The following is a 21,180-nucleotide window of genomic DNA, read 5'->3' as shown; positions in this document are numbered from 1 at the left end:
CAGCAACTGCTTTGGCCTAGCGCGGGGCTCGGTTAGTGCTGCCTTCCCGCCTTCACGTGCTCCAGAGCCATGGCGGCCTCCGTGAGGGTCGGGAGTGCGGTGCCGGTGTCCGCCGCAGGTGGGCTGAGGCCGGGTCAACGCTGGGTTCCCGGTGTCGGTACCAGGCGCTATTTCGGTTGTCTCGTAGGGGGAGGCCGGGACGGCGGCGGGGGAGGCCGGGACGGTGGCGGAGCCACCGTCCCGGCCTCCCCCGTCGCCGTCCCGGCCCAGCTGGCCCTTTAGCGGCTCGACCGTGGGCCGTGCGGGGAGGGTTTGGTGGCTCATGAGTGCCGGTGTTGGGCTGGAAATAGTGAATAATCCCCCTGCTGTCACTCCCCCGCCGCTCTCCGGCTTCGCCGAGCTGTAGGGGGGCGGTTGCTGGCGGGGGCCGATTTCAGGATAAGGCTCCCGGGGAGGGGTTTGGCTCACCCGTTGCTGGTGCGTTTTCCCCGATGGGAGAATGGGATCCCCTTGATGGGGCAAGAGGGACAACCCCCTCTCCCCCCTCATCCCCGAGGGTGCCCCCGTGGTGCTTGTGGATGAGCCGTGGTGGGGGGTTGTGCCCGGTGGAGCACTCCTAGAGTTTCACCTAGTTACAGTGGTGATTTTGGGGTTAAAAAAAAAACAAAACCAAACTGTTTTCCCCAAAAAAAGTGCCAGCAACCCCCCCACACTGCATGAGGGTAGTGATGATGCCAGCAACCCGTGAGGTAGGGTGTGTGCTGCCCTCCCGGTCGCTTCTTTAGGCCACCCCGTTTGTCCCGCAGCACGAGGCCCCGCACGGCGAGCGGCACAGCAGATCCCCGAGGAGATCCTCGGTAACGCGGAGCTGCGGGAGGCAGCGGAGGCCCTGCCTCGAAACTACAACTTCGAGATCCCCAAGACCGTCTGGCGGATCCGGCAGGCTCAGGCCAGGAAGGGTGAGCACTGGCCCTGGGGACCAGGGGTTTTGGGGCTGCGGTGCGGCAGGTTGGTGCTGCTGAGCTTCCCCAGTGGCGAGGGGACCCGCTCAGGCCAGGGCACGGGGCCGGTGCTGCTGAGGCATGGATGGTGCTGAGCTGCCCAGTATGCCCTGGCGTGTTTAGGTTCTGTCTTGGCGAGATCTCTTCCCCTTGAGGGGCGTTAATAGATCTGTATCTCTGGATTATAATCACATCGGACAGGACAGGTTGAGCTGCGCGGACCTGTCAGCCTGTGAGATGTGTCTGGGACGCCGGCCAGGTCCCTGCTGCTCTCTTCTCTCCCTGCGCTTTCTTGCTACACTGCCGGAGCCGGGCAGGGGGAGTCCCACAATGCCTGGCTCCGGGGGGCTGGAGGGGCTGGTGGGGAGCTGGGCCATGCTATGTCCTGATCTGAACCTTCTTTGGGGTCCTCAGGGGGGGTTGCTGTAGCCCCAGAGGAGTGGGGAGTGGCCCGAGCAGGTGCTGCAATGCTGTGGGGTGACACCAGGGCTGTCCCCCTTCCTGGCGTTCACATCCTGCTGTGGCTGAGCCAGCTCTCGGTGTGTGATCGGCTACTGGCATCAGGGCATGGAGCCTCCCTCTCCATCCCCGGGCACCACCAGCGTCCCCACCCTCGCTTTGCACGTGTGCAGGGGCTGCTCACGGGGTTGTGTGGCGCCAGGGGCTCTGGGTGGAGCTGGATTTGAAATGCTGCGTCCACCTGGGAATGTCTCTGCCGGCTGCCACCGGGCTGGCAGGAGCTGGCGGGTGTCATGGGGGATGCTCTGGGAGCTGCTGCCTGAGCCGGTCCCCGCTGCAATGCCGAGGGGCCAGAGGCCGCAGGGCTGCCCGGTCCGTCCCGGCTGTGGTGCGGGAGGCAAGGCTGCCTGTTGGGAGGTGGTGAGGCCGCCCAGCCATGCCGCTCTGGCTTTCATTGCCACGTTTTGCTGCTTGGCACCTCCTAATTAAATGTAAATATGCGGCTGGGATTTAGGCTTCAGAGCTGGGAGCGGAGCCCATCAGCCAGCCAGCCGTGCTGGGATTTAAAAATCTGCGCGTGCAGAGCCCAGCCAGGGGCTCGTTGCTGGGGGAACGCAGCCTCCTGCCGGGCTGTGGCCAGCCCTGCCTGCACCCTGCCCACACCCTGCCTGCTGCAGGGTTTAGGGGGGCTGGCGTGTCACCCCCGGTCCCCATAGTGCTGCGTTGGTGGAGGGTGACCCAGCTGCCTCTTGCCAGCCCCTCGCTGGGGGAGGCAAAGCTGCTTGTAGGTCTGCTTGTTGGTGGCAGTCCCAAATGGTCCCAAACGGGCTGGGGAATGCCGGGACCGGGAGCTGCCCAGCCCTGCCAAGCTGGGCAGGAGCTGGCAGAGCGCGTGCAGCTTTCCTTGGGTCCTGCAGGTTGGAGCAGGGTGAGATCAGCCTGGTTTGGGCCAGGTCTTTACAGAGCTTTGCGCTGGCCAGCAGGCTGGGCTTGGCAGTGTGAGGATTCCTGTTGGAGGAGGATATGGAGCTGGGATGTCTTAGTGAGATCGGGAGGTGAAACGACAACGGGATTAACGGGGCCTCCTCCATTCATCTCGCCCAGCATGGTCTCTGCTCCTCCCCACCGCCCCGGGGCAGCCTAGAGGCACCCACGGGGGGGCTTCTGGCTGGACCCCAGGCGCTGGGGGGGGGGCCCAGCCGGGCTGCAGAGGCAAAGGGATTGTTCCGAGCTGTGAGGAGGGGGCAAACCAGGAAAGATCATTTGTTGATGAATAAATTCCTGCTAGGCACAATGCTGCGTTGTTGCCAGCCACTCTCCCGAAACGGGGAGAGAGGCAGGAAAGGGAAGTGTGGAGAAGGGCAGCAAGGATGATCAAAGGTTTGGAACAGCTTCTGTACAAGGAGAGATTAAATAGATTTAGATCCTTTAGCTGGAAAAGAGGCGAACGAAGGGGGATATGGTAGAGGGATATAGAATTGTGAATGATGTGGAGAGGCTGAATAGGGGATGATTATTCACTCCTTCTTGTACCAGGAGAACCAGGGGTATGCATTTACATTATTAGGAGCAGGTTTAAAATAAACAGAAGAAAGTACCTTTTCCTGTGCAGCACATAATTAAAATCTGGAACTGATTACTGCGGGAAGCGGGAGAGACCAGTAGTGTCAGCGGGTTCAAAAAGGGATGAGGTGTGTGCGCAGAGGCTGGGTGCAAGCAGGGAGAATGGATACAGCTTGAAGCAGGACCACATGCACTGCTGGAGCCGCTGGGACTTTTGGCCAATTTCTGGCTGTTTTGGGGAGGGTCCTTCTTGTCGCTGCTGCTCGAGCTGGGTGTGTTGGTCCCGGGAGCTAATGCCCAGGTCCCCGCTTCGGGGCGTTCCCTCCAGCCCCTCCTAACCCCAGGGCTGTTTCTCTTTCCCAGTGGCCCTGCAGATGCCAGAAGGGCTCCTCATGTTCGCCTGCACCATCGCAGACATCATTGAGCGGTAAGAGAACAGCTTTTCCATGCTCCCCCGCTTGGCTCTGGGGGGCTGGCGAGGGGATGGGGGCTGTTGCTGGGAATGGGGTGGCCACCAGACAGAGCTTCTTGGGCAGGATGAGGCCCAGGGCTACTGCCGAGGGGGGTGTGGGAGGGCCCCAGCATGGCTACCCTCACGGGGATACCTTGGCCACAGCCCGGGCGGGTGCAGGAATGTTGCTGCCCTGTGGCAGGTCGCAGGGACCCGTTGGTAGCCCCAGGGACAGGGACCGGCACCGTGCCAGCCTGGCCCTTGCCGCTTGGCTTCTCCTCCCCTTGCCGCTCTGCCGGGAGCTGCTGACAAGCTCAGCGTGTCGGGGCCCTCGCTGGGGTGATGGAGCCGGAGAGCAGCCGTGTTAACAACCGGCTGACGCCAGCTCGGTGCCTGTGCGCTCGCCGCAGCAGCGCAGCCAGCGAGGGGAGGGCTGGCAGCGGGGCCGCTACCACTGCGCGGGTCCCCTGCGCTCCTCCTGCGTGGTCTCGTCCTGTCCCCACGGTCACAGTCTGGCTGTGTCACTCTTGGGGCAGCACAAAGGTGCTCTGGAGCAGCCCATCTCTGGCTAGGGAGGCCTGAGGCCACGGTGATGGCACAGAGGGGGTGACTGCAAGTAGGTCCTGCCAGGTGGCCCCTTCCCCGTTGCTCCTTTCCTGATTTTCTGTGCCTCTTGGGAGGTGAGGTTGGAGGCACCGGAGAGGAGCTGGGCTTTGCAGCAGCAGCGGATGCAGGCACCTTGTAGAAATTAGCCATAATCTCCTTACTGCCGAGCGTGCCTCCCTCCCTCCCTCCTTCCCTCCCCGCTCGCTGGCTTTCTCCCCGCTGCGGCTGCCCCCTCCCCAGCCCCTCTCTGTTTTCACACAGTGAATTAGTGCTAATAGCACCGCGTGCCTCGTCTGCCATCGGGGTCGTGGCACTCATTAGTAAGCTGCCTTCCCGGGGTGAGCAGGCTCGCCTCCCCGCCACCGCTAGCTGAGCAGCCACCGGGTAGGAAGGCAGCCGTGCCTGTGGGCTTTGTCCCTGCTTTGCCATCGTTTCCCCCGCGGGACGTGGCAGCCCCACGCTCGGGCTGGGTGAAGGAGTGGTGGGAAGGTGGGAGCGGGCAGGGGACGGGGGCGCGGGGCAGGGGACGGGTGTGAGTGCGGGCGGCTCTGCGTGGGTTTGTCCCTTTAAGCGGAGCTGCCTCCTCTTCGGCTTTGGCACCCAGCCGCTTTCATGTCTCCGACTTCAAAGGCAGCGGATTAAGGGGCTCTTTTATCTGAATGAAACCTTAAGCCCCACTTCCAGTGAATGCCAGGGTTCCGGTGGATGCTGGGGTGCTGGCATCACTGCTGGACTCTCCCTCCCTGCTGGGGGTGCTCCGCAGGGCTGAGGAGGGTTGCTGGGTGCTGGGGGTGCTGGTGGGAGATGGGTGCTGCTTGGGGAGAGGTGCCTGGCCAAGAGCAGGGATGTGGCAGCACCGATGCGTCGGCGGTTGGATGGGGAATGGCTACGAGGCCGAGCAGGAGGGCCAAATCCTTCCCTCACTGCCACCACGCAGCACCCAGAGACACCCCGCTGCCGGTCCCTTGCTAGGAGCACCGGGTGCCATCCGTGATTCTGGCTGGGGACGTGGCCATGCCGGGTACCGGCACTGCCGGTTAGAGGATTGTGGCTGCGGGCAGGAGTGAGCCCAGCCCTGTCCTTGTTCTCGGGGACGCGCTTGGGACCCAGTTACGTTGCAGTAGGTGAGGTGTGAATCGGCAGGTGGCATCGTTAGTGCCTGCCTCTTCCTGCTATTAATATTCATCACTGGCATGAATGTGGAATCGCGGCTCGGGGTCTGCTGCTGCTGGCCCTCCTCACCCGGTGCTGAGGCCGGACGAGTCTCCAACGTGACCGGAATCACTGCAGGCGCGTGCTTCAGCGGTGGCTGCCGTGGCCAGGCTGGGGATGGCGGCTCAGGGTACCGTCAGCCCCAGGGTGGCGTGTCCCCTTCCCAGTGGGGACAGAGGGGTTGCAAGGACCGAGCGTGCCGGGGATACCTGTGCCTGGGGGGGGCATTGCTCAGCGAGTAACCCCTCTCCTGAGCCCATCCCCAGAGCCTCCTGTTCCCTCCTTGCTGGTGGGAATCGGGGTTTGGGGATGCCAACAAGCTCCCCCTCCCCTGTGTGCTCTCGTAATGGCTGCAGAGCCGAGCCTGGGGCTGGTGTCCCTGGGGCAATGGTGCCCATCCCCATGTGTTCCGGCTCAACCAGAGCCGTGTCTGCTGCCGCTCAGCTGGAATATTTATCCCTTCTGCTGGAGCTGCCTTTTAATAAAATATTTGTGCCATGGTCTAGCGGTGCTGGGGGCCAAGAGCGGGGACGTGGCCTTGCTCCACCTCAGCACGGGTGGCTTGGGGAGGACACGGTGCTTTCTGTGAGTCCGTCTGTCCCCATGCAGGGGGATGGCGGTGTCACCGCATCCCCCACTGCAATGTGGGAGTGAGCATGTCTCCAGGGAGCCCCGGTGGGGGCAAGGAGGGGAAGGGGCTGTGGGGTGGGGCGCCCCCCCCCAGCACCTCATCTGGGCTCCCCAGCATTGCCGTGGCACTCACTGAGCCCCGAGAGGCTGCGGGGATGAAGATGTAGCCGAAGTGTCACAGCCGCTGCCTCAGGAAAGGCTGGTGGGGTACTTAGCCTGGAGCCTTTGAAATCAAGAGCACACTTACAGCATTGACCGGTGTGAGGCCCAGTTAATTAGCGTTAATAGGTTTGTCATTATCGAACCTGCGCTGGAGCGAGCGGCTGGCTGCAAGGAGGGGGGGCGGCCGGGCCAGGGTCTGCTGAGCTGGCGGGGTGGCGGGCTGCCGAAGCTGCATCACGACGCTCTCGCGGCACCTTCCAAATTGGCTCCGTTTGTCACGGCTGATGTAATTCAGCGGAGGGTAACTCGTGCTGGGGGGCGGCAGCGTGGAGAGGCGCGTGGGGGCAGCTCGGACCCCGGCTCGGGGAGGGTGGCAGCCCCCCAGCCCACCCGCTGTCATGCCGGGGAGGCGGCAGCGATGCCCCCTGCACTGCCAGTTTGGGGGGGGGGGGAGGGCAGGGGCACAACCAGGAGCGGACCCCTCCTCTTCCCCCACTGGGACTGGAGCAGACAGATCAGCTGGGCTCTCAGCTGGGCTTTTGATTCCTTGTTAATAAAGTCGGCTGTCAGGCTTCTCAGCTGCTAATCCCTCCATCTCCTCACGCCGCGACAGGGCAAGCGGCTCCTGCTAATCAGCCGTGGCTTGGCGGTGGGGACCAGCGATGGCGGGGGGGGCCCAGGGGTGTCCTTATGTCTGTGCAGGCTGCTCTGCCACAGCCTTGGCACAGCCAATGTCCCAATGGCTTTTGAACATCCGTGTGAGGCAGTGCTAGGGGCGCGCAGAGCATCCCGGTGACCGTGCTGCGGTGTGCCCAGCAGCGTATGAGGACATTCCGGAGTAACAGGGGGTCTTGAATCATCTCTGGTTGAGCAGCGAGGAGTTAAACATCGTGCACGCAGCTCTGGCATGGCTTGAAATGCCCCGCTATAGCAAGGTCAAAAAAGCCCCTGAAGGCTGGTGTGCCCAGTAGGTCCTTGGTGTCACGCGGGCTGTCCCCTCCTGGGGCAGGCTGTCCCCTCCTGGGGCTGACAGGTGGCAGGACAAGGGCACAAGGTCCCCTGGCCAGGCAGATCTGCGATGTGTCACTGAGCAATGTGGCATTGAGTGCCATGGCAAAGCTGGTGGCATCACTGGGAAGTCCCAAAGGGCCATCCTGGCACACTGACACAAGTCAGGATCCGGCCTCAGCACCACAGTGCCGTAGCTCTGCCGGACGGCGCTGCCTTCCCTTCTCCCCTTGTCCTTTAAGTGCAACCTGGAGGTGCTGGCAGCGCGGTGCAGCACGCTGTGCAGGGGAATTTAATCACCGTCATTAACCGCACAACAGCATCATTAGGGAGAATGAAGTTCTCACTTCATTGGAGATGTTTAAAACCTGAGCCCGGGTGGTGACAGCGTGGGGGGGACCAGGCGGGGGGGGAGTGTGTGGGGTCTATGGGGCTGTCACCTCCCGGGGCTGGGACCCGCTATCACAGGTGCGGTGCCCACCACCACGTGCCCGCCACCTCCTCTTGTCCCTGCGGAGCTCAGGGAGCTGGTGCCGACGGGTAGGACTGTGGCCAGACTGCGGGGAAGAGGGAACAGGCACCATCTGGGCACAGAACAGCCGCGGTGGCTTTGCCACCACCATGCGCTGGGCCCTTGGTTTGCCTTACTTTGGCTTTTTTGCAGCTGCAGGGCCAGCAAAGCTGGGGTGCCCCTGGGACGTGCTCCCCGGGAGGATGGGGTTGGCCCTTGCACCCCCTTTGAGGACAAAGAGGGAGGTCCCCTCAGGGGAGGGGACCCAGCCGGAGATGGCTGCTCCTGGGGGGGCTGCGGGGACATGCACAGCTCCCCGTCCTGACCCACTTGCAGACGCTCTGCGGGGCCCCACGCTGCCCACGGGCGGTGATTGCCCAGCTGCAGCGGGGCTCTTCCAGCGCTGTTTGCAGTAAAATTGCAAACTCATTATTTTAATTACGTGCAGCCTTCCTGTACTAATGAAGTTGGGAATCTGGTAATGGGGCTTGGTGACGGGCTTCTCTGCTAATTAAATGCATTGTTCTCGGCCAGGGCTGCGCTCAGCCCCCACGTCCCAGGACAGCGGCACCCGCTGGCACCCATCCCTGGGATGGGGTGGGTTTGGGTGCTGCAGGACGGGCAGCGGGTGTAAGGTTTGTGGGGTGATCGTGGGGCTCTGCCTTTTCCCCGGGGAACAGGGCATGGAGTATTTGCAGGGCATAACCCTCTTGTTTATCCCCAGGTGTTTCCCAGCAGGGACGTGGCACCATGCCACAGTGTGACTGTGCTGTGAAGGGCCACACGCAGGTGAGGCAGGTGGCTGTGAAGCAAGGAGCAGCCCACTCCGTGTCCCCATTCCCAGTGGGACACACAACCGCCCCAGCATCTCGGTGCTGGCTCCATCCTCCGGCAATCTCATGGTGCCAGGACCAGCCGCTTCCAGCTCAGTCCCTGCAGTCCCCTCCCTGCCCAGGGCTGCTGAAGCCGGGCACGATGGATGTGCCGGGGCGGAGGACTCCTCTCTGCCTGGGAGAGCAGCTCTGCTTCACGGGGTGAGGTCCAGCACAGTATCACTCACACGCTGCTGCGGTGTCAGGGGATCCCACACTCCTGCCAGCAGCAAATGCTCTCATTTATTTGTCGAGGGGCCGGGATAAATCAGGCCTGCTCCAGCCCGGCGCCTGCAGCCACCCCACGCTTGGGGACATGCTGGCCTTGTGCGCACCTGTCTGTCCCAGTGTTTTCAGCTCCCAAACTGGTCTCCAGGTCGCTGTCGCCTCCATCCCATGCTGGCCAGGGAAGAGCAGGGCTGGGAGGGTCCGGAGGTCCCAGCAGTTGGGATCGGGGCTGGGACCTGGCCTGCCCGGGTGCGCATCCTGCCAGTGCTGAGCATGGTGCTTTATAAATGGGATTTCGGGAGCCATCTGTTTAAAGGAGGAGATAATGAATTAGGGGGAGATGAGAAAAATGCTAAGGCCGGGCGGTTTTTCAGAATGAGCTGGGGTTTGCGGGACGTAAAAGATGAATAACCTCCCCACGTGTTCAATATTCATGAGCTCCCAGCTGTAGTGAGCGGCTCAGTGCTGGGTGGGGACAGCCCCGTCACTGCGTCCTCCCTGCCAGCGCGCTGCTGGGTCCCGTCCGTGGCCGCGATGAGCTGCAGGGACACGAAACACCTGCAAGGACGCTCCCATGGCTGCCCCTCGCCCGCATCCTGGTCCGATCTGGTTGGTGTGCAGCTCCCCGGCCCGTGTCAGAGGCAGGTGGCTGCTAATTGACGTTTCCTTCCTCTGTAGTTTGATGAAAGGCTCCGGCGACACCAAACTGATTAAAACATCAAGGGGAGGCCCCCGCACTTGCCTTTGATTTGTCTCAGGAGATGATTGCTGCTCCACTCGACCATCCAGCCCGGCCGGTGCGGATGACCCTGGTGCGTGCTGTCCTGGCACCTCTGCGCCTCTCCTGCCGGCACTGCCAGACTGCCAGCACTCTTCCAGCCTTGCTGGCTGCGATGGCAGTACCATTGGGCTCCCTCCTCACCGGGCATTGTCCCGTGGCATCTCTGCTCCTTGCCCAGCTGTGGCTCCGCTCCCCACAGCCGGAGCAGGACAGTTCTCCGTAGCCGGAGCAGGACTCAGCCCCCTCTCCCCTGCCCGTGAGCTGGTGGCCACGTGTCGCTGGCTACAGCCCCCCGTGCTGGGCAGGGGCCACGGGCGCCTCCACCAGCCTCTGCCCCCCTCCCTCCGCTGTTGCTATTTCACTTTCTTGCTCTTCACCCCCAGGGACTTTCTCTGGGGTTTGGGCCAATTTGCATACATTTTAATCTATAAAAAATTAAGCGGTGCTGGCTGCCGCTCTGAGTCAGACCTCCCCGTCCTGAATCTTAAGGAGCTGAATAATTTTCCACTTTTGCTGAGATGTGTGGAGTCTGATTCATGTTCATCTCATCACCTCTCATTAGAGGAGGGGGCTGGGGGCTCGGGGGGGGGGGGGGGATGGGGAAGAGCCTTCTCGAACCTTCGCTGGCAGCCCCCAACCCCACAGCATGGCCGTGCAGGCAGCGGAGGAGCCGTCCTCCTGTCCAGGCCGCGCTGGCAGTGAGGAACCGCAGGATTTGGGTGCTGGCAAGGATCTGGTCCATCTTCTTACGGTCCCCAACCACATCCCCAACCTGTGGGACACTTCAGGGAGCAGGAGATGCCTGGGCTGGATGCAGGAGGTGGTGATGGCTTTGCCCCCTCTCCGGGGATGCTCCAGCAGAGCCGCTCCCCTGTCCCCCTCCCTGGGCGCTGACGGATGGGCCGGAGCTGTTAATATTCAGCACGCTCCGCCATTTCTCCACCTTCTGCCATCTGCCCAGCTCTGCCCACCATTTCTATTCTTGCCGCCGACGTAACGCTCCCTGCCTGGCGCTCGGGGGGGAGCGCGCGGGACCCTGGCCCCCAGCCAGCACCGGGTGCCAGTGGGGGGTGACGCTGTGCCGGGGTGCCTGCCTCCCCCGGCCCCTTCACCACAGCCCTATGGCAGCGGCAGAGAGACCCCGCTGGCACCGAGCTACACCCCTGGGGTAAATAGGAATTAGCATCTGGTTTAAGCAGCCCCTTCAGGCACAGGGCTTTGTCACCGCGATACCTGCTTTCATTCCCTGGGAAGGCAGCCAAGCTAATAATCCCCCCAAATGGTGCAATAAAATACCCAGAAAGGTGGCGCCTTTAAATCATGTCAGAGCCCTGGCTTTGCCACGTGGTGCCGGTGTGTGCCCCTCCACTGGCTCGTGGGTGCTGGGTGGGCTTGGGCCGGAGCACCAGGATGCCGGAGCAGGGACGGGGGACATCAGCAGCGTTCCCTCGGTGCTTTTCCTCGCCAAGTGCCACCTAAGGACCAGCTGCTCCTGGAGTACACCCAGCTCGGTCAAACTGGCACCCGTGGGTGGTGCAGCTGGGTGCGGGCTGGGGTGCTCTCTTGGTGCCCGGGCACAGGGCGACGGTGGCTCGGCCAGCCTGGCTGGCACAGCTGGGGATACCAGGGTGGCTGTTCTGCGCGTTCTGGCGGCTCTGGTCCCCAGGGCCGGCTGGCAGGAGCGGTGGCACCACGCTGCTCTGGGTCTCCCTCTTCTCCTCTCCCCGCTGGAGCATTAGGAAGCTGGCAGCGTATTGTTTGATGAGCAGATAATCCGCTGAATTGCAAACAGCTTTACCCAATTGAAGAGGCGGATTACCGCTCTCCAGCTTAATCATGTTGACATCTCGGAGAGTAGCCAGTGCTCATCCTCTTTGGCGCGTGGCGAGGGGCTCAACGGCAGCGCAAGGTCCCCCGGTAGTGGCATGCCACAGAGCTGGGGGGCAGGATGTGGGCTGCAGTGACAGCAGTCAGCTGTGACCACCATTGTGCTTCCCCCCAGGTTCACGGACGCAGAGGCAGTGGTGATGGGTGATGTGACCTACGGTGCATGCTGCGTGGACGACTACACGGCCCGGGCCCTGGGCGCGGACTTCTTGGTGCACTACGGACACAGCTGCCTGAGTAGGTGACGCTCGGCCCCAGGGTGCTGCTGAGGCGGCCGGGTGTGGGACCACGGAGGCTGCACCACCACCACCGTGCCATGCCGAACGGCTCCTCGCCCCGCGCAATGCCAGCTCGGAGATTTAGTGCCAAGGGCTAATCCCTTCCCAAAAGGATTTCTGTTCTCCAGCCTCGGTTGCCAGCTTTGGACGGGGCCAGGCTGGCTGGGCGGCTGCCTGTGGGCAGGATTTCGGGGGCAGCAAGGCATACTTGTCCCACTCGGCCGCACGCTGCTGCAGCACTCAAATCACAAGCCTCTGTTCCAAAGCAGAGCGGCAAGTCCGTGGCTTGGCAGGACACTGCTTACCCAGGAGCCACCGATGAGGACGGGGCTGCTCTGCCCCCCGCCCCCCCCTCCGTGAGCTTTGGGGGGAAGTCGGGAGCGACAACGGAGGGGAGCGATGGCCTGGGGTTCCTGCTCGCCGGGGGGCCAGCGTGGGGCCAGGGAAGGCGGCTTTGCGGGTGCAGCGCAGGCTGGGCGGGGAAGGGAGGAGGAGGCTGTGTGCTCCCCAGGCGGACGGTACTCTGGATCCAGTTGCCATGGAAACTGCGCTGCTGTCCCAGATGCTGCTAACTTTGAAGTCCACCCAGGATGGAATCAGCCCAAAAATAACAATAAGACGCTCTGGGTTTTAAGGTGGATCGGCAGAATTGTCATAGCGAGCAGCAGGCGCGTGCATCCCTGCCGCTGCCGCGCTCCCAACACCCAGCGGCCGTCCTGGACGTTTATGGGGCTGTATAAATGGGTTTGAAGAATTGCGTCAGGCTCCGTATGAAATACTGACTCCCCAGTTGAGAACTCTATCCTGAAAGCCACGTCGGCGTGAGCGTTCACAGTGATAAATATCTGTGCTAGGTGCTTTGTTGTGGAAGGAGGGTTATGAGCACCACTGGAACGGGTAGTATAAAATCCCTGGTTTGTAGCCTGCTGTTACATGAATGAACAGGGGGAAGGAGAGGAAGGGGCCACATCCAAGGGTGCTTGGGAGCGTGCTGGTGTAAGAGCCGGGCTGCTCTAGGGGACAGGAGTCGTGTCTTCTGGAGCTGCTCCCTGCAGGGACAGGCAGGCAGTGCTAGGCTGCCTGTCACCAGCCCAGCTGCAATCTGCTGCCCATGGCCATGTGATCCTTGCCTGTACTGGGCTGGATGGGTCACAGGGCACCCTGGGGTGCCCACAGGGTGCTGAGAGGCTGCTGGGCCCCTTTTAGGCTGCTCACGGTGCTCCTGGCACTGGCTCCGTGCAGCTGTCTTCACGGGGAGCCCCATGGCCGATGGTGGGGCACGTCCCCACGCAGCACACGGGCACTTGCCCTCTTCCTCCTGGTCCCACGTGCCCCACGAGAGGGAGTAATTTGCACTTAATTGTGATCAGGGGAAGAGCACCAAAATGGGAAGTGAACACGGAGCTGTGGATCGATGTGGACTCTGTGTACTTTAATTATTCACTTAATCGTGGTGACACAGGCTTCTTAGCACCGGGGGTAATTAGATTTGTGTTCATTGATTCCCCAGGCTGCCATTATCTGGAGAGAGATGAGCGGGTGCTCTCCGCGGCTCCCATCTGCACCCCCTGCCTGGGGTGCCAGCACGGGCAGAGGGGCGGCACAGCCCACCCTGGCCTGGCTGCACTGGGGCGGTTGGGGTGCAGGGAGCCCTGCCAACATGCTTTATCCCCCAATTGCATGTGGCAGCATTCGGGGGCTCGCCAGGACCCCAGGTGTACCCTGCACTCACACCCTCTCTCCTCCTCTTACCAGTTCCCATCGACGCCACGCAGGGGCTGAAGATGCTCTATGTGTTCGTGGACATAAAGATTGACACATCCCATTTCCTTGAGACCATTCGCTTCAACTTCGCAGCAGGCACCTCCCTGGCCCTCGTCAGCACCATCCAGTTCGTCTCCACAGTGCAGGTGAGATGGGGACCCCCGGCAGGGCGGCACACGGGATGGGGTTTGTGACCCCCCCTCCAGCCTTGGCCCCAGCTCAGTCCCTCCCTGACCTGGCTCTGGGGCTGGAGTGGCTGCCCTGGGGTGCTGGTGATGACGGTTCCCCTCTGACAAGTCGCTGTGATAATATGCTGTTGCCGTAATGTTGATCAAGTACTTTATAATAACTCTGATCAATGTTTCATGGCGGCACCCCTCCCTGGCTCCCCCGGGAGCTGCTCTGTAAATGTCAGGGCAGGCGGTGGAGCACTTGGCATTTTGATGCAGTGCTGGCAGCGGCAGGGGAAGCTCCGGCGGGTTTGTCTGTCTGCCCCTGAACGGCCGGCTGGGCAGCACGGGAGGAGATGAATGAGCCTCTTGAGCCATGTCTGTCTAAACATGGGGCTATCGAAGCGTTAAGCATTTTCCCTTGTCTTTTAATTGATACGTTGGCTGAGCCTTGCTGAGCATCTCAGCTGTGCGGAGCCGTTGCTCTCCGTGACGGTGCCACCCGAGCAGACCGGCTCCCCTCTGCTATCGCTGTGCTGGAACACAACAGCACAGCCATTGCCACTGGTGTCCCATGGAGCTGGGACTGCCGGGGCCGGGGTGTCCCCAGGTGTCCTCAGCAGTGCCGGGGACCACTGGCCTTGGCCACGTTCCGTGCCACGGTCTGTCCCCGCTGACCCCGTGTCTCCCGCAGGCAGCATCACAGGAACTGCGCTCCCAGTACAAGGTGTGTGTGCCCCAGTGCAAGCCACTGTCCCCAGGGGAGATCCTGGGCTGCACGTCGCCCCGGCTCGCCCAGGACACAGATGCCATCGTGTAAGTGCCGGGGTCCTTCAGGACCCTCCTGCCTGGCCCAGGCTGCCTGCCCTGCCTGTACCCCCTGTGCAACTGGGGGGCAGTTCTGGGGAGTGGCGGGGGGATGTCCACAGGCTGGGATGGGCCCCCTTCAGCTCCCCATGCTGCTCGGAGTGGTGTGTGCTCGTAGCACAGAGGAAATAATTGAGTCGTATATCAGAATAGATAATAGATGGAAGGGCGGGTGGATAATTGGAAAAGACAAATGGCCGGGGCCCAACATCACAGCAACATTAATTTTATTTAAGGACAGCAAATTAGAGGGAGCACTTCGCTTCCTATCACCTAATTATTTTAGGTAATGGAAATGCTTAATGTACTGTGAATACAGTGCGCTGCAGAATAAATAAATACAAGGACCCCACCCTTGGGGGGAACTGGGGAGCCTGGGTGTGGGTTCGGACCCTGCTGAGCCCTTTCTCACCCGCCCTGATGGGAGCCCACGGCACCAGCGCCATTCCGAGCACGGCCATGTGGGGCACCAGGCTCGCGATTGCCGGGACAGGGGTCGGTGGGGGTTCCGGCTGCACCCTGAGCCGCACCGGGGCCAGGGAAAGAGGTGCTGCTTTCCATCTCTCCCCAAGGGCATTGGGAGCAGGCAGGGCCAGCCAGGCTGGCATGGCATCAGCGAGAGTTGGTCCTTCCCGCCGCCAGAGGAGCCACGGTGCGGTACCAACCGGCTGCCCGTGCAGGTGCATGCAGCTGACGTACCTGCGTCCTCCCCGCGTTATTATTTTCTTCTTTCGCCCGTCTCTGGGGCTAACTTTTGCAGACAAATTAGCTTTGATCTCCCAAAATGTCATTCTCCAATTAAAGGCAAAATCTAGTCAAGTTTTACGTCTGAATTCATTTTCCAAACCCTCACTCCATTAGGGCAGCTGAATGAAAGGCTTTGAAATGTAATTGCTGACTTGAAATCCGATTAGAAATGGAAGCAGCAACGTCTAGAACCAGCCGTTGAGAAGGAGCAGCTCCCGGCCACCCCACGCCAGCGTGGGCATCCCTCCTCACCCCAAGCATGGCCGCCTCTCCCTCCGTGGCGTGCCGGGGGACTGCACAGGGGTGGGGACTCCCAGCTGTGCCTGCTGCCGCCAGGTCCTGGCACGGAAACTCGGGCTCCCGGCATCTCTGCACGGCGCAGCTTGGGAAACCGTCGGGCACTGCTGTCTCCCGTGTGCCATAGCTCTCCCTCCCTTTTTGGCAGGTATTTGGGTGACGGGCGCTTCCACCTGGAGTCCATCATGATCGCCAACCCGGGGATACCTGCCTACAGGTACGGGCAACCTGGGGATACCTGCCTGTAAGTACGGGCAGCCCGTGGGCACCCATTCTGGTCCCCAACAACCCCACGGTGAGGAGCACCCCAGCTCCCCCAGCACGCTGGTGACCAGCTGTCCCCACTGTGCATCCCAGGAACACCCCCCACCCCGGGGCTGTGCAGGCAGCTGCCTGCAGCGGGCACAGGCAGGTGAGGGGCTGCGGGGTGGGTGAAGAGGTGCGGCGGGGAGACGAACAGCAGCCATTTACTCCGGCTGAATATAAACATTTTGACAAGTACCTGTGAAAGCTCGTGGAGGTGCAGCCATTAAAGCCCGGCTGCTGGAGGCAGAGGCCATAAAGCGCAATGATGAGGCCGCTGAAAGCAGATGAAATATCAAGAGCGAAAGGCTGGGCCCATTTGGCGAAATCTGAATTTCTTAGTAGGTCGTTTGTTACTAACGGGAGGCGCGCGTCAGGTTTATGGCGCTGGGGAAGCTGCCGAAACCCGAGTGGGATTTGATTAAAATTCTCCTCGTCAAACAAAGCAACAAATCAAAGATTTCTTCATAATTGATGAGCCGGGACGGGGTGGGGAGCCAAGCGTGAAACTGAGCGTGCGGCCTAAGCTGTGCTGAGCATTGGGAGGGCTGTGGTGGGACACCCACCTTAGCCCCATCCTTGTCCCCTCTCTGTGCCCTAATGAGCCAACTGGGCCCTACATGGGCTGAGAGGGAGAGATGCTATGGGAGGCAATTAGTGCTAACGAAGGAGGGGCATCATTTGGGGGAGCAGGGTGATGGGGTGCGGGCAGGTGACGGGGTGCGTGTGAGCCCCGCTGTGCTTTGCAGGTACGATCCCTACAGCAAGGTCTTCTCCCAGGAGCACTACGGCCACGAGCGCATGCGCCGCACTCGGCAGGATGCCATCCGCACCGCCGCTGGTGCCCGCTGCTGGGGCCTCATCTTGGGCACGTTGGGGCGCCAGGGCTCCCTCGGCATTCTGCAGGTACCGGCCCCCTCCCCATGGCCCCCGCCTGGGCACGGGGCACTGCTCCTGGGCAGGGGGAAGGACCGGTGAGCGATGGCACCATCGGCACAGTGGCCTCACCACCGGGGTGAGGGTAGACCCGGCACCACTGAGAGCCCGTCGGTTGCCACTGGCTGGGGTCTGCGTGCCCCCGAGCTGAGCGGGCAGGGCAATTAGCAGCGGATGAGGGAGGTTGGACAAGGGCTCATTAAACCTGCCCCTCACTGAGGAGAGCTGGCCAGCCTCAGAGGCCCCCCGTGCAGGCAGCTGGGCAATTAATTCCCTGGGTTTGTTTTAATTGGATGAACTTCCGATCGGGTTCACCATCCCTGCTCAGCTGCTGCGATGGTGCTTTCTGCACCCCGGAGCCGGCAAAGGGAGCAGGACTGTGGTGTCCAGCCCCACGGGAATGGGGTGCCCTGAGCACAGCAGCCCCGCTTACACCTGGAAATTTTTGGGGAGCCACAGGTGAGATTTGGGGCAGCACAGGGACCAGCAGTCAGAGCAGAGTGGCAAGGTCCTGGCAGCCACTGTCACGCTGTGGCCCATGGAGCGGGGGACAAGGACAAGGACATCCCTGGGCCCTCTCATCCTCCCACAGCCTCTGACCACAGCCAGCCCATGGCAGGCAGGCGTCCCAGGGAAGGCAGCCACTAACGAGAGCAGATTGTTGTCACTGAGCGGTAATTACTTCATTAGGCTGAGACACGTGCTAGGGAGAGCTGGGCGCGAGCTGGAGCCACGGCCGTGGTCCACATCACTGTGCCTGACCTGTGACCACCAAGGGGACATGGCTGTGGGGCAGAGCTGGGACCCACAGGGGGTCTGGTGGCCAAGAAGGGGCTGTGGGCAGGGCTTGGGGGGCTTGTTGGGGGCATCTGTCTGGGCTCCCCCAACTTCCCTGGGTGCCTTTTCCCCTGCAGCACCTAGAGTCACGTCTCCGCGCCCTGGGCCGGCCCTTTGTGCGGGTGCTGCTGTCCGAGATCTTCCCCAGCAAGCTGCGGCTCTTCCCCGACGTGGACGCGTGAGTGCTGCTGACCCCCCCTCCAGCCCCCCGCGCTGGGGTCCCCATCCCTGTCTAGGCCTCCAGTTCCCACTGGAAGCCGTCCCTGCCACGTCTGTCCTGCGTCACCCAGGCTGGCACTGTGCACCCCTGCGCGTGCTGCGCCCACGGGGAGGGGACATGGCTGTCCTTGGCAGGGTGGCTCCGGCACTTGTAGGGACCTCGCTCCCTGCCCGCTCAGCATCCTGCCGGGGGCTGCTGCGGGGCTTCATTGCTGCTTGTTCTTCCCAAAATGCACGTCCCCATCTCTTGCCACGTGTTTCTCTGCCAGGTGGGTGCAGGTGGCCTGTCCCCGGCTCTCCATCGACTGGGGAGAAGCCTTCAGCAAGCCGCTACTGACACCCTATGAGGTGAGCACCCCCCTCCTGTTTTGGGGGGACCAGCCCTGGCGTGGGGTGATGTGCTAGAGCCTCCCGCAGAGCTGTGGTGCTGCGAGCCACCGGGATGGGGACATCCCTGCAGCCGGGCAGCATCCCTCCTCTCCCCGTCTGAGCTCCCTGAACGGTCTGGGTGTGCCACTGGGATTTCCGATCTCTCGTAAAACCACTGGGAATCCTGGTGCCACGAGCACACAAAGCGGCCACGCTGGGACTTCTCCCAGCGCTGCTGGCTCCCCCCGCGCAGGCACTGCTCAGGGGCTCGGCTCCTTGTCCCCTCCGCAGGCCGCGGTGGCTCTCCGGGACGTGGAGTGGCAGCAGCCTTACCCCATGGACTTCTACGCCAGCCAGTCCCTGGGCCCGTGGACGGTGAACCACGCCGGCGCACGGCCCCCGCGCCACGGCCGGCTGGCCCAGGTGGGCAGCGTGTCCCGGGGCAGCGGGGTGTCACCGGGGCAGCGGGTCCCCTCTCCGTCCCCGCACTCTTGGGTGGCCCTGCGGGGTGGAGGGGACGGGGCAGTGGGAGCGTTGGTGCGGGTTGAACGCCCGGTGCTGTACGGTGCCCGGTACCGCGTGCCAAAGGCGCCACCCTGTGGCTTTGTCCCCGGTGAACGGTAACGGGGCCGGTGCCAGCCCGGCCGCGGGGGGGGGGGACACACACGGAAGCTCCCCCAGCCCTGGCCGGGGCGAGCACTCGCCTGGCCCCGCAGCTCCCCGGGAGCGGGGAACCCCCAGCCGTGCCCCGTGGGGTGCTGCGGGCTGAGCACGGGCAGGCTCATCACAGGCCAGGCGGGGTTGGGGCCCCATCCTGACCCCCCCCCCCCGCCTCTCGGTTGCAGGGGAAGCCGCCCGCGCCCCCCGCCCCGGCGGAGGGTGAGGAGAGGGCGAGCACCGGGGGCCCAGCAGCCTCCTGAGCACGGCCTGCACCCCGTCCTGCTGCCGCCACGCTCCGGGACCCGGTGTGGGCATAGGCACCGGCCCTGGCACCGGCATCCCGAGGGTAAGCACCGCCAGAGCCTCCCGGTACCGGTACCGGCACGGATGGAGATACACCCCGTCCCTCGATGCCGCCACCGCCGCCTGCCACACCCGAACCAGCTCCCCGCGGGGAGTGACTCCCAGCAAAGCCTGGCCGTGCTGCAGACTCTGCCCGCGGCAGCCCCCCGGTCGCACGGGGGGTCCCGTCCCGTCCCGTCCCGTCCCGCCCCTCCCGGTCCCACCGGGGCCGCCCCGTCCCGCCCGGGGCTGGGCTCGTCGCGACCTCCCACCGCTAGGGGGCGCGACGGCTCTTCAGCGCAGAAGGGTGCCGCCCCCTTCGCCGCGCCGTCCAATGAGCGTGAGTTGTTTTGGCGGGAAGGGGGGGCCAGGCGGAAGCGGCGCTCTCGGTTTCCGGTAGCGCCATGTCGGAGGGGCGGCCGCTGCGGCTGCTGGGGCTGCACGGTTACCGGCAGAGCGAGCGCCGCTTCCGCCAGCGCACCGGCGCGCTGCGCAAAGCCCTGCGTGGCCGCGCAGAGCTGGTGATGGTCAGCGCACCGCACTCCGTGCCTGGCGGTGGCGAGGACGACGACGGGGACGACCCTCCCCGCGGCTGGTGGTTCTCCGGGCCCGGCACCTTTGAGGCGGCGGAGGTGGCGGCGGCACCGGCGGGGCTGGAGGAGTCGCTGTCGGCAGTGGCAGCGGCGCTGGCGGAGCACGGGCCCGTTGATGGGCTGCTGGGCTTCAGCCAGGGCGCGGCGCTGGCCGCCATGGTGTGCGCCCTGCGGGCCCGCGGCGACCCCCGCTTCCCCGTGGCCTTCGCCATCCTGGTGGCCGGTTTCGCCAGCCGCGCCCCGGCTCACGGCCACTTCTACCGGGAGCCCATCGCCCTGCCCACGCTGCACGTCGTGGGTGATGCCGACGCCGTCATCGCCGCCCCCCTCAGCAGGGAGCTGGCCCAGCACTTCGTGGAGCCTGTTGTCCTCACCCACCCCGGCGGGCACTTCGTCCCTGCGGCTGCGCCACAGAAGAAGGCCTACCTGGACTTTTTGGACCGCTTCTGCCCGGGACAGGGACAGGCTGAGCCCCCAGGGGCTGGGGCTGTTTGATAACAGTCTCTGTAATAAATGGGGTTTCGGCCAGCCACGTGCAGCCTGCCGTCTTGGTGAAACATCGCTGTATTTCCACACCTTCCAGAGGGACCAAAGAGTCCTCATCAGCTCACTGTGCTGCTGTGCAGTGTTAGCACAGGGCCAGGCGGAATGGTTCCTTGTTATCGCCCTCTTTTTTGCAGCTTCGTTGTGTACATGAGTGTGTGGGTATGATGATGAGGGGTTTGAGGACAGGAGGGTGACACTGGTCTCTGTGTGGGAGGTGATTTCAGAGATTTGAATATTTCAAAATTAGGCTTCCTCAGCTCAGCCACAGGAGTTGTCTGCAGAACCTCCTGCAGCCGTTATACCCCAAAGGTCTGTGCTTTTAATATTCCTGGTGAAACCAGTTAAGCCAACCTTCCAGCTGGCCTGGGTCTAGAAAAATCCTCTTGTCCCTCTGGCCGTGCCAGGGCTGCTCTTCGTTTCAGGAATTAAATGTCTGCTGGTACAGCATGTGTGCGTTAGGAGATCTTTTGTATCTTCCTCTGTACAAAGTGCCTTCGTGAACAAGAAAAACTTGTCGCTACATTTTTGGCTCTGATGTTTTCCAGAAGCACACAGAAATCTTTATTGTTATAACTGTGGGAATCCTGCTTGACTGCTGCTGGGGCAGGCCGGGCTCTCCAGTCTGCACCCAGAGGTATCGTGCCCAGGGCCATGCTCGCCGGGCTGCTCTCTAACCACAGCTTTCCTTGGGGGTACAGGGGCAATGTAGTTGGTAAAAGAGAGAAATTGGATGAACCTTCTTAATTTGACCCCTGCTTGTGCAGCGCTGGCATCTGGGGAGCAGCCAGGCAGCACGGTGTCAGCGCTGCGAGGGGCGAAGGACGCCGTGGCAGGAGCGGGCCTGTGAACAGAAGCGCTTTCCGCGTTCTCAGCCAGGAACA

At 62.8% G+C, this 21,180-nt stretch overlaps 2 protein-coding genes across 4 annotated transcripts; both read left to right on the top strand.

The window, feature by feature from the left end:
- Positions 1–51: 51 nt before the first annotated feature.
- On the top strand, positions 52–20,746 carry DPH1 (diphthamide biosynthesis 1). 3 transcript variants are annotated; one of them, XM_075771390.1, is made up of 12 exons: positions 52–118; positions 807–959; positions 3,387–3,450; positions 11,487–11,608; positions 13,405–13,559; positions 14,278–14,399; positions 15,643–15,711; positions 16,547–16,703; positions 17,648–17,748; positions 18,059–18,137; positions 18,450–18,581; positions 19,004–20,746. In XM_075771390.1, exons 1-12 carry the CDS (start codon positions 70–72, stop codon positions 19,076–19,078), a joined length of 1,278 nt encoding a protein of 425 aa, XP_075627505.1. In that variant the 5' UTR covers positions 52–69; the 3' UTR covers positions 19,079–20,746. The 3 variants fall into 3 exon arrangements, with proteins under 3 accessions (XP_075627505.1, XP_075627506.1, XP_075627503.1); XM_075771388.1 differs by having other exon boundaries at positions 70–118; positions 786–959; positions 19,004–19,227; XM_075771391.1 differs by lacking the exon at positions 807–959 and having other exon boundaries at positions 63–118.
- OVCA2 (OVCA2 serine hydrolase domain containing) lies at positions 19,565–20,746 on the top strand. The gene has a single exon (XM_075771392.1). The coding sequence runs from the start codon at positions 19,565–19,567 to the stop codon at positions 20,246–20,248; it is 684 nt and encodes a 227-aa protein (XP_075627507.1). The 3' UTR covers positions 20,249–20,746.
- Positions 20,747–21,180: the final 434 nt, after the last annotated feature.

This window comes from Balearica regulorum, chromosome 19 (genome assembly GCF_011004875.1).
Source record: "Balearica regulorum gibbericeps isolate bBalReg1 chromosome 19, bBalReg1.pri, whole genome shotgun sequence".
Classification (NCBI taxonomy): Eukaryota; Metazoa; Chordata; class Aves; order Gruiformes; family Gruidae; genus Balearica; species Balearica regulorum.
This window is presented reverse-complemented; position numbering and strand designations above follow the sequence as displayed.